At 43.9% G+C, this 12,104-nt stretch overlaps 2 protein-coding genes across 2 annotated transcripts; both read right to left on the reverse strand.

The window, feature by feature from the left end:
- Positions 1-925: 925 nt before the first annotated feature.
- On the reverse strand, positions 926-4,598 carry LOC130457963 (E3 ubiquitin-protein ligase RBBP6-like). Its single transcript, XM_056820844.1, has one exon. It carries the CDS (start codon positions 4,054-4,056, stop codon positions 1,426-1,428), a length of 2,631 nt encoding a protein of 876 aa, XP_056676822.1. The 5' UTR covers positions 4,057-4,598; the 3' UTR covers positions 926-1,425.
- A 2,458-nt stretch (positions 4,599-7,056) lies between these two features.
- LOC130457964 (E3 ubiquitin-protein ligase RBBP6-like) lies at positions 7,057-11,648 on the reverse strand. The gene has a single exon (XM_056820845.1). The coding sequence runs from the start codon at positions 10,702-10,704 to the stop codon at positions 8,074-8,076; it is 2,631 nt and encodes an 876-aa protein (XP_056676823.1). The 5' UTR covers positions 10,705-11,648; the 3' UTR covers positions 7,057-8,073.
- Positions 11,649-12,104: the final 456 nt, after the last annotated feature.

The raw sequence follows: 12,104 nt of genomic DNA on the forward strand, positions 1-12,104 counted from the left end.
GTTTTTATGATTGCCTCAATTTCTACTCCATTACAGGTGAGGTCTCCCTTTACATCTATGGTACTGGGAATTTGATTTTCCTCTTTCCTTTCTTGTTTATCTTTTTATTCGATTGACCAGTGCTTTGTCTCTTTTGTTGGGTTTGTTTCCCCACAATACCACCTTCTATTCCTATTTATTAATTCAATCTTTCTTTCATTTTTGATTTTATTAATTTCTCCCTTAGTTTTTAGGATCTCTAATTTAGTTTTCATCTGAGAGTTTTCAATTTTTTGCTCTCCAGTTTTTTGATTTGCATGTCCAAGTCATTGACCTCTACCCTCCCTAATTTGTTAATATATGAATTCTAGGATATAAATTTCCCCCCAAGTTCTGCTTTGGCTGCATCCCACAGACTTTGAAAGGATGTCTCATCATTGTCATTTTCTTCAATGAAATTAGTAGCTAGCTGTTTCTATGATTTGTTTTTTAACTAACAGATTTTGGAGAATCATAGTATTTAATTTCCAATTGGTTTTTGAATTGGCTCTCCATGTACCATTACTGATTATTCTTTTTATTGCATTATGATCTGAAAAGGTTGCAGTTATTATTTCTGCTTTTCTGAACTGTTTTGCCATGTTTTTATGCCCTAGTACATGGTCAATCTTTGTGAATGTACCATGTGCTGCTGAAAAGAAGGGGTCTTCCTTTTTGTCCCTATATATTTCTCTCCGTTTACCTATTGACTCTCATTTTTCTAAGATTTCATTCAGGTCTCTCACCTCTTTCTCATTTAGTTTTTTTTTCAATTTGATTTATCTAGATCTGATAGTGGTAAATTCAGATCTCCCACTAGTATAGCTTACTTATCTATTTCCTCCTTTAACTCCAATAGTTTCTTCTTTAGAAATGTGGATGCTCTACCATTTGGTTCATACATGTTGATTACTGATATTTCCTCATTGTCGACACTGCCTTTTATCAGGATGTAGTTACCTTCACTATCCCTTTTAATCATATCCATTTTTACTTTGGCTTTCTCAGATTTCATGATTGCAACTCCTACCTCCTTTCTCTCAGTTGAGGCCCAATAGATTTTGCTCCGACACCGAATGCTAAACTTGTTAGTGCCCTGCTACTGGTCCTGCTTGTTCGTGATAATCGATGGCTAGCAACAAACCCTCACGTCCTTTGATGCCTAAAGTGCAAATGGTTACATTTATATTTCTTAATGGAGTATCTTCTGTTCAATAGAAAGGACCCTTCTCTTCTTTACAATTGCTGAAGTGAGTCACGGTGTAGAATTGTTGTTGTTTGGTTATTTCAGTTGTGCCCAGCTCTTTTGACTGCATTTGGGGTTTTCTTGGCAAAGGTAGTGCATGATTTGCTTTGGCCTTTTCCAGCTCATTTCACAGGTGAAGACTTCAGATTGTGAGAAGGGAATTAACACTTCCTTCGTTTTTTAGAGCGCTGTAGCAACTCTGTGTTAGGAAAGCCTTCATTTTCCTCCCCCTGTCTCCTCTTCCCGTGTTTGTCCTGTTTGCTTCCCTTTCCATCTCCTGGTGGATTTTCACGGTCCTTCTCTTTTGACGTGGCAATGTCCTTCATGGTGTGACCATGTCTCGCTGAGAGCTTTTCCGGGTAATTGCCACCTCTGTTGGGACTGCGGTGACCTGTTTGTCCTTGAGGTATATTCCGTTTGTTAGGAGACTGCCCCCTAAACACTGGAGGGGATCTTGGTCGTGAATGATATCGCCTACGTGGGGGCGACCTCGATCTGGCGCGGTGATAACCATGAGACCTGGATCTTGAACGCCGATCTCGACTTTTGCCTCTGCCTCTTCTGGGGTATGGACAGTGTGAAGGACTAAAGGATCGAGAATGGGAAGGGCAACGTGAGGAACCACATCTCGATTTAGAATAGGTATATGAACTTCTTGAGCGAGAGGAGCCACTATGTGGCGATTTAGATCTTGAAAAGGCGCGTCGACGCTCCTTTGGAATCTTTTCGTAGTCCGTGAATTTCTTAGCAAAATCTCGTTTGGACTTTCTCTTCTCCTCCTCTCTTAGTCTTCTTTGCACTCTGTAGAACTCTTCCCTGGATAAGGGGAGAGCTTGTATTGTCCGGATGGTATTCGGAGGAGCGGTTTGTACTGCTGTGGATACCCAAGGTGCTGATAAAGTTGTAGGGGCTGGAGGGAAACCTGGAGGAGGGACTCTGTAGCCAGCAGGTGGTGGTGGCCCGGGTGGAAATTGAGGAGGGAACTGAGGTGGTGGAACACCTGGAGGGAGAGGAAGTGTGTGGGGCGGTGGTGGATACAAAGGAGGCGGTGGGACAGGTGTTCCTGGTAGTGATGGGCCATGAGTCCTCTGGGAATGTTCACCAAGGTGTTGCCCTCCATTGATGCTTGGTTCCCAAACAGGTCTACCAGCAGCAGCAGCAGCAGCAGCAGGAGCAGCAGCAGCAGCAGCAGCAGCAGCAGCAGCAGCAGCAGCAGCAGCAGCAGGAGCAGGAGCAACAAGAGCAGCATTTATTCTTGCTGGACCCGTTGTAGGCATCAACTGTCCATGCAAAAGGGACTGCCCGATCCCAGAAGGCGTTCCAAGCAGAGGTCCCCGAGAGCCCTTTTCTTCCCTTAGTGCACTAATTGCTGTTGATGAAGAAGCTTGAGGATGATCTGATACCAAAGCTGCAGCAGGTCTCAGTTTGTCATCAGGATCACGGGAAGGCCCATCTGGTTTTTCTGCTTGGACAGATATGGACACTGTGGCAGTTCCATCGGCAACTGGTGCCGGAGTAGAAGGTTTCTTTATAGGTGCAGCAGAGGATTTATTAGGACTCATGGATGATGATCCAGAAGCAGTAGCAGCATGAGTAGATGCAGATGTCACTGGGATCTTCAAAGGGTCCTGCTGTCTTGAAAGTGGAGGTCTGGTCAGTGGCAGTAGGTTCCGCTGAATCGGTGGCCTTGGAGGTGGGGGTGGGCATATTTGCTTTTGAAGCCCTTTGGTATAACCGGTTTTGTTTTGGAAGTTCTCAATAGCCCGGCGCAAACATTTGTTGGCAATTAAAGCATCAGGAGACACATCATTCTGATGACAAGTTGGGCATGTATGGCCATCCGATTCTAGCAAAGCTGTTCTTATACATTCGTCACAATAACTGTTTCCACAGCAAGGTATGACAGCGGCATCAGTCATTATGGCTTTGCAGATTAGACATAGCAATTCATCTGGGATAGGGTCCTCCACTTCTGACGAAGACGACTCTTCCGCTGGTAGGAAAGGTGGTTTTTCTTTCTTCCCCCTGGCATATGCCTCTGCATCTATGGTTGGGATGACATATTTTCCAGTATCGGTAAGCATGGCACCTTTCATGTTCGGATCTTTCACCTCCATCATAAAACTTCTAGGAATTCCAGTGCTCTTTTTCATTCTGGGAACCGGATCAAAGTCTTTATCCCCTTTGGTTGGGCAATTCTTTATGTAATGGCCAGGTTTCCCACACCGGAAACAGGTATAAGATGGTGGAGGTGGCCCCGGAGGTGTCTTCGTGTAATGGATCGGATCGTATTCGTGGACGGACTGGATCATCATCGCTTGAACTTTGTCTTCTTCAGAAGCATCGGCTTCAGTCAGATTTGCAAACTTGATCAACTGGGCCACAGAAGCAGATGCAGAAGAGTCAGTCTTCCTTTGAGTTTCCTTTTTCGCCTCCCGTGGAACGCCACTAGGCATATCAAACTGTCTTCTCAGGTCATGAGATAGGTTTGCTTTTGAGGTTCTACTCACTCGTTTAGTTAGATCTAAAACATGTGTCCTGCTCGTAGCTACAATACCTCCAGCAGGAACTCTTCTTACGATAACGGAGAAATTCCTGTGAATCGGGGCATTGTCATCCCTGTACTCTTCTTTTGTGTCTGCATTGCTGATGTGCAGCTCGCAGTTAGGAGCCTTGAGTTTCTCTTTCTTCATGATTTGCTTCTTCAAATCACACACGGAGATGTGGGGTCCTTCAAAGATAACGGTCCCATAGTTGAGTTGGGAGGAAAATTTATAATGCACACCGGACATGGTGCCAAAAGTTTCCTGAGGCTCAGGGCTGAGACGGGACACTCTGAAGTATCTGGCTCTTTGTAAACTGAAGAGATGTGTACACACACACACAACACTCAGAATCTGAGGCAACCTGGGGCCTTATTCAGGCCCCCACCCCCCAAAAATGGGGTTCTGAACCAAGGACCCTCACTCCAATACTCAAATCACCTCAAGGGTGGATGGGAGCAGGAGGGTACCGGAAAAGGGATTTTGGAGGTAGGGAGCAGTTGAGCTAAATGCCCTAAGGGCTTCTCTGAAGAAATCCAGTTCACCTCCAACAAAGTTCCAATCTCCAGTCAGAAGAGCACAAGAGTCCCCAGAATAAGCGTCTCCTTCAGCCCTAGCCACCAACTCAGGAATCCTCTTCGGAGGCTGAGAGTCCCTTCAGCAAGGGCCACCAGCACAAGACTCTTGCTTCAACCAGAGTCACCAACCAAAAGCTCAATTCCAGCCCTCTGCTCTGGCTTTATAATGAACCCCTTTCTCCACCTACCAGTTCTCCCATGTCTCTGGGAGTGTGAACTTCCTAACTCTGACAGTGTGAACTTTCTCCCTCTCAGGGTGTGAACTTACTGTCTCTCAGGCTGGGAACTTCCTTTCTCTGGGGGTGTGAACTTCCTTGCAATCCATGCTAAATAAAGGGTCTTCAAGTTTCTGACTAGGCATGTCAATCCTCTGAAACCCTCCTCTCCCAAAAGGATCACAGAGGGGATTTTCAAAAGGAGATTAACACTCCCTTGTTGTTGTTGTTTTTAATGTGACCACACAGAAACTTGAAAACCCAATAGCATCTTTCCTTTCCCAAAGATCTGACATTCATACTATTCTGTGCTCACCTAATTCACTTCTAATTTCCTTCCTTATATTCAGCCCATTCGCCCATTCTGAGCTGATCTTGGTATAGGGTGTGAGCTGTTGATCCAACCCCTGTGTCTCCCATGCTGTCTTCCAATGTTCCCAGCAGATTTTTTTTTTTAATCAAATAGTGGATTTTTGTCCCAAAAGCTGGGATATTTGGGTTTATCATAGACTGTGGTACTCTGGTCACTAACCCCAAGTCTATTCCACTGATCCTCCTTTCTGTCTCTTAGCCAGTACCATACTGTATAGATGACCGCTGCTTTATAGTATAGTTTGAGATCTGGTAGTGCAAGGCCCCCTTCCTTTGCATGTTTTCTTTCATTACTTCCACAGATATCCTTGGTATTTACTTCTTCCAAACAAACTTTGTTCCGTTTCTGTTTCTGTTTTGTTGTTGTTGTTGTTTTTTTCTAATTCAGTCAAAAGGATTTTTGGGTAGTTCAATGGGTATGGCACCAAACAAGTAAATAAGTTTGGATAGGAAGGCCATTTTCATTATGTTAGCTTGTCCTACCCATGAGCAGTTAATGTTTTGTTTTGTTTTGCTTTTTCCCAGTAGTCTAGATCTACTTTTAATTGTGTGGGAAGTGTTCTGTATTTCTGTGTTCATATAGTTCCTGTGTTTGTCTTGGCCGATAGATGCCTAATCGTTCTATATCGTCTAGGCTGATTTTAAATGGAATTTCTCTCACTCATGCTGAGATGTGTGGGAGATATATCGAAATGCTGATGACTTATGTGGGTTCATTTTGTATCCTGCAACTTTGCTAAAGTTGTTGATTATTTCCACTAGCTTTTTAGTTGATTCTCTCGGGTTCTTTAAGTAGACCATCATAACACCTGCAAAGCGTGATAGCTTGGTCTCCTCGTTGCCAATTTTAATGCCTTCAATTTCTTTTTCTTCTCTAATTGCTACAGCTAGTGTCTCTAGTACAATGTTCAACAATAGAGGTGATAATGGGCATCCTTGCTTCACTCCTGATCTTATTGGGAAGGCTTCTAATTCATCCCCATTGCAGATGATGTTTGCTGATGGTTTTAGATATATACTATTTATTATTTTTAGGAAAGGCCCTTTTTTCCTAGACTTTGTAGTGCTTTCAGTGCGAATGAGTGTTGTTTTTTGTCAAAGGCTGTTTCTGCAAATACTGAGATAAGCATGTGATTTGTGTTGGTTGCTTGTCGATTTGGCCAACGATGTGGATGGTTTTCCTGATATTGGACCATCCTTGCCTTCCCGGTATCAATTCCAACTGATTGTAATGAATAATCCTGGCGATCATGTCTATTGCTAGTATTCTTTGGAAGATTTTTTTTTTTTTTTTGCATCTATGTTCATGAAGGAGATTGGTCTATAGTTTCCTTTCTCTACTTTTAAGCTGTCTGGCTTTGGAATCTGTACCATATTTGTGTCATGAGAGGAATCTGGGAGAATTCCTTCTTTGCTTATTCTGTCAAGGACTTTGTATAATATTGGGATTAGTTGTTTTTGAATGTTTGATAGGATTCACTTGTGAATCCGTCAGGCCCTGGGGATTTTTTCTTAGTGAGTTCTTTGATGGCTTGTTCAATTTTGTTTTCTGATACGGGATTATTTCTGGATTTCATTTCTTCTTCTGTTAATCTAGGCAATCTATATTTTTGTAAATATTCATCGATATCACCCACATTGCCATATTTGTTGCCATATAATTGGGCAAAATTCGTTTTTATGAATGCCTCAATTTCTACTCCATTACAGGTGAGGTCTCCCTTTTCATCTATGGTACTGGGAATTTGGTTTTCCTCATTCCTTTCTTGTTTCTCTTTTTATTCGATTGACCAGTGCTTTGTCTCTTTTGTTGGGTTTGTTTCCCCACAATACCACCTTCTATTCCTATTTATTAATTCAATCTTTCTTTCATTTTTGATTTTATTAATTTCTCCCTTAGTTTTTAGGATCTCTAATTTAGTTTTCATCTGAGAGTTTTCAATTTTTTGCTCTCCAGTTTTTTGATTTGCATGTCCAATTCATTGACCTCTACCCTCCCTAATTTGTTAATATATGAATTCTAGGATATAAATTTCCCCCCGAGTTCTGCTTTGGCTGCATCCCACAGACTTCGAAAGGATGTCTCATCATTGTCATTTTCTTCAATGAAATTAGTAGCTAGCTGTTTCTATGATTTGTTTTTTAACTAACAGATTTTGGAGAATCATAGTATTTAATTTCCAATTGGTTTTTGAATTGGCTCTCCATGTACCATTACTGATTATTCTTTTTATTGCATTATGATCTGAAAAGGTTGCAGTTATTATTTCTGCTTTTCTGAACTGTTTTGCCATGTTTTTATGCCCTAGTACGTGGTCAATCTTTGTGAATGTACCATGTGCTGCTGAAAAGAAGGGGTCTTCCTTTTTGTCCCTATATATTTCTCTCCGTTTACCTATTGACTCTCATTTTTCTAAGATTTCATTCACGTCTCTCACCTCTTTCTCATTTAGTTTTTTTTTTTCAATTTGATTTATCTAGATCTGATAGTGGTAAATTCAGATCTCCCACTAGTATAGCTTACTTATCTATTTCCTCCTTTAACTCCACTAGTTTCTTCTTTAGAAATGTGGATGCTCTACCATTTGGTGCATACATGTTGATTACTGATATTTCCTCATTGTCGACACTGCCTTTTATCAGGATGTAGTTACCTTCACTATCCCTTTTAATCATATCCATTTTTACTTTGGCTTTCTCAGATTTCATGATTGCAACTCCTACCTCCTTTCTCTCAGTTGAGGCCCAATAGATTTTGCTCCGACACCGAATGCTAAACTTGTTAGTGCCCTGCTACTGGTCCTGCTTGTTCGTGATAATCGATGGCTAGCAACAAACCCTCACGTCCTTTGATGCCTAAAGTGCAAATGGTTACATTTATATTTCTTAATGGAGTATCTTCTGTTCAATAGAAAGGACCCTTCTCTTCTTTACAATTGCTGAAGTGAGTCACGGTGTAGAATTGTTGTTGTTTGGTTATTTCAGTTGTGCCCAGCTCTTTTGACTGCATTTGGGGTTTTCTTGGCAAAGGTAGTGCATGATTTGCTTTGGCCTTTTCCAGCTCATTTCACAGGTGAAGACTTCAGATTGTGAGAAGGGAATTAACACTTCCTTCGTTTTTTAGAGCGCTGTAGCAACTCTGTGTTAGGAAAGCCTTCATTTTCCTCCCCCTGTCTCCTCTTCCCGTGTTTGTCCTGTTTGCTTCCCTTTCCATCTCCTGGTGGATTTTCACGGTCCTTCTCTTTTGACGTGGCAATGTCCTTCATGGTGTGACCATGTCTCGCTGAGAGCTTTTCCGGGTAATTGCCACCTCTGTTGGGACTGCGGTGACCTGTTTGTCCTTGAGGTATATTCCGTTTGTTAGGAGACTGCCCCCTAAACACTGGAGGGGATCTTGGTCGTGAATGATATCGCCTACGTGGGGGCGACCTCGATCTGGCGCGGTGATAACCATGAGACCTGGATCTTGAACGCCGATCTCGACTTTTGCCTCTGCCTCTTCTGGGGTATGGACAGTGTGAAGGACTAAAGGATCGAGAATGGGAAGGGCAACGTGAGGAACCACATCTCGATTTAGAATAGGTATATGAACTTCTTGAGCGAGAGGAGCCACTATGTGGCGATTTAGATCTTGAAAAGGCGCGTCGACGCTCCTTTGGAATCTTTTCGTAGTCCGTGAATTTCTTAGCAAAATCTCGTTTGGACTTTCTCTTCTCCTCCTCTCTTAGTCTTCTTTGCACTCTGTAGAACTCTTCCCTGGATAAGGGGAGAGCTTGTATTGTCCGGATGGTATTCGGAGGAGCGGTTTGTACTGCTGTGGATACCCAAGGTGCTGATAAAGTTGTAGGGGCTGGAGGGAAACCTGGAGGAGGGACTCTGTAGCCAGCAGGTGGTGGTGGCCCGGGTGGAAATTGAGGAGGGAACTGAGGTGGTGGAACACCTGGAGGGAGAGGAAGTGTGTGGGGCGGTGGTGGATACAAAGGAGGCGGTGGGACAGGTGTTCCTGGTAGTGATGGGCCATGAGTCCTCTGGGAATGTTCACCAAGGTGTTGCCCTCCATTGATGCTTGGTTCCCAAACAGGTCTACCAGCAGCAGCAGCAGCAGCAGCAGGAGCAGGAGCAGCAGCAGCAGCAGCAGGAGCAGCAGCAGCAGCAGCAGCAGCAGGAGCAGGAGCAACAAGAGCAGCATTTATTCTTGCTGGACCCGTTGTAGGCATCAACTGTCCATGCAAAAGGGACTGCCCGATCCCAGAAGGCGTTCCAAGCAGAGGTCCCCGAGAGCCCTTTTCTTCCCTTAGTGCACTAATTGCTGTTGATGAAGAAGCTTGAGGATGATCTGATACCAAAGCTGCAGCAGGTCTCAGTTTGTCATCAGGATCACGGGAAGGCCCATCTGGTTTTTCTGCTTGGACAGATATGGACACTGTGGCAGTTCCATCGGCAACTGGTGCCGGAGTAGAAGGTTTCTTTATAGGTGCAGCAGAGGATTTATTAGGACTCATGGATGATGATCCAGAAGCAGTAGCAGCATGAGTAGATGCAGATGTCACTGGGATCTTCAAAGGGTCCTGCTGTCTTGAAAGTGGAGGTCTGGTCAGTGGCAGTAGGTTCCGCTGAATCGGTGGCCTTGGAGGTGGGGGTGGGCATATTTGCTTTTGAAGCCCTTTGGTATAACCGGTTTTGTTTTGGAAGTTCTCAATAGCCCGGCGCAAACATTTGTTGGCAACTAAAGCATCAGGAGACACATCATTCTGATGACAAGTTGGGCATGTATGGCCATCCGATTCTAGCAAAGCTGTTCTTATACATTCGTCACAATAACTGTTTCCACAGCAAGGTATGACAGCGGCATCAGTCATTATGGCTTTGCAGATTAGACATAGCAATTCATCTGGGATAGGGTCCTCCACTTCTGACGAAGACGACTCTTCCGCTGGTAGGAAAGGTGGTTTTTCTTTCTTCCCCCTGGCATATGCCTCTGCATCTATGGTTGGGATGACATATTTTCCAGTATCGGTAAGCATGGCACCTTTCATGTTCGGATCTTTCACCTCCATCATAAAACTTCTAGGAATTCCAGTGCTCTTTTTCATTCTGGGAACCGGATCAAAGTCTTTATCCCCTTTGGTTGGGCAATTCTTTATGTAATGGCCAGGTTTCCCACACCGGAAACAGGTATAAGATGGTGGAGGTGGCCCCGGAGGTGTCTTCGTGTAATGGATCGGATCGTATTCGTGGACGGACTGGATCATCATCGCTTGAACTTTGTCTTCTTCAGAAGCATCGGCTTCAGTCAGATTTGCAAACTTGATCAACTGGGCCACAGAAGCGGATGCAGAAGAGTCAGTCTTCCTTTGAGTTTCCTTTTTCGCCTCCCGTGGAACGCCACTAGGCATATCAAACTGTCTTCTCAGGTCATGAGATAGGTTTGCTTTTGAGGTTCTACTCACTCGTTTAGTTAGATCTAAAACATGTGTCCTGCTCGTAGCTACAATACCTCCAGCAGGAACTCTTCTTACGATAACGGAGAAATTCCTGTGAATCGGGGCATTGTCATCCGTGTACTCTTCTTTTGTGTCTGCATTGCTGATGTGTAGCTCGCAGTTAGGAGCCTTGAGTTTCTCTTTCTTCATGATTTGCTTCTTCAAATCACACACGGAGATGTGGGGTCCTTCAAAGATAACGGTCCCATAGTTGAGTTGGGAGGAAAATTTATAATGCACACCGGACATGGTGCCAAAAGTTTCCTGAGGCTCAGGGCTGAGACGGGACACTCTGAAGTATCTGGCTCTTTGTAAACTGAAGAGATGTGTACACACACACACAACACTCAGAATCTGAGGCAACCTGGGGCCTTATTCAGGCCCCCACCCCCCAAAAATGGGGTTCTGAACCAAGGACCCTCACTCCAATACTCAAATCACCTCAAGGGTGGATGGGAGCAGGAGGGTACCGGAAAAGGGATTTTGGAGGTAGGGAGCAGTTGAGCTAAATGCCCTAAGGGCTTCTCTGAAGAAATCCAGTTCACCTCCAACAAAGTTCCAATCTCCAGTCAGAAGAGCACAAGAGTCCCCAGAATAAGCGTCTCCTTCAGCCCTAGCCACCAACTCAGGAATCCTCTTCGGAGGCTGAGAGTCCCTTCAGCAAGGGCCACCAGCACAAGACTCTTGCTTCAACCAGAGTCACCAACCAAAAGCTCAATTCCAGCCCTCTGCTCTGGCTTTATAATGAACCCCTTTCTCCACCTACCAGTTCTCCCATGTCTCTGGGAGTGTGAACTTCCTAACTCTGACAGTGTGAACTTTCTCCCTCTCAGGGTGTGAACTTACTATCTCTCAGGCTGGGAACTTCCTTTCTCTGGGGGTGTGAACTTCCTTGCAATCCATGCTAAATAAAGGGTCTTCAAGTTTCTGACTAGGCATGTCAATCCTCTGAAACCCTCCTCTCCCAAAAGGATCACAGAGGGGATTTTCAAAAGGAGATTAACACTCCCTTGTTGTTGTTGTTTTTAATGTGACCACACAGAAACTTGAAAACCCAATAGCATCTTTCCTTTCCCAAAGATCTGACATTCATACTATTCTGTGCTCACCTAATTCACTTCTAATTTCCTTCCTTATATTCAGCCCATTCGCCCATTCTGAGCTGATCTTGGTATAGGGTGTGAGCTGTTGATCCAACCCCTGTGTCTCCCATGCTGTCTTCCAATGTTCCCAGCAGATTTTTTTTTTTAATCAAATAGTGGATTTTTGTCCCAAAAGCTGGGATATTTGGGTTTATCATAGACTGTGGTACTCTGGTCACTAACCCCAAGTCTATTCCACTGATCCTCCTTTCTGTCTCTTAGCCAGTACCATACTGTATAGATGACCGCTGCTTTATAGTATAGTTTGAGATCTGGTAGTGCAAGGCCCCCTTCCTTTGCATGTTTTCTTTCATTACTTCCACAGATATCCTTGGTATTTACTTCTTCCAAACAAACTTTGTTCCGTTTCTGTTTCTGTTTTGTTGTTGTTGTTGTTTTTTTCTAATTCAGTCAAAAGGATTTTTGGGTAGTTCAATGGGTATGGCACCAAACAAGTAAATAAGTTTGGATAGGAAGGCCATTTTCATTATGTTAGCTTGTCCTACC

The sequence above is a fragment of the Monodelphis domestica genome, chromosome 3, assembly GCF_027887165.1.
Source record: "Monodelphis domestica isolate mMonDom1 chromosome 3, mMonDom1.pri, whole genome shotgun sequence".
Taxonomy (NCBI): domain Eukaryota; kingdom Metazoa; phylum Chordata; class Mammalia; order Didelphimorphia; family Didelphidae; genus Monodelphis; species Monodelphis domestica.

Bases quoted from the DNA above. Each gene is read 5' to 3' on its own strand.
- LOC130457963 (XM_056820844.1), bottom strand. From the start codon at position 4,056: ATGTCCGGTGTGCATTATAAATTTTCCTCCCAACTCAACTATGGGACC.
- LOC130457964 (XM_056820845.1), bottom strand. From the start codon at position 10,704: ATGTCCGGTGTGCATTATAAATTTTCCTCCCAACTCAACTATGGGACC.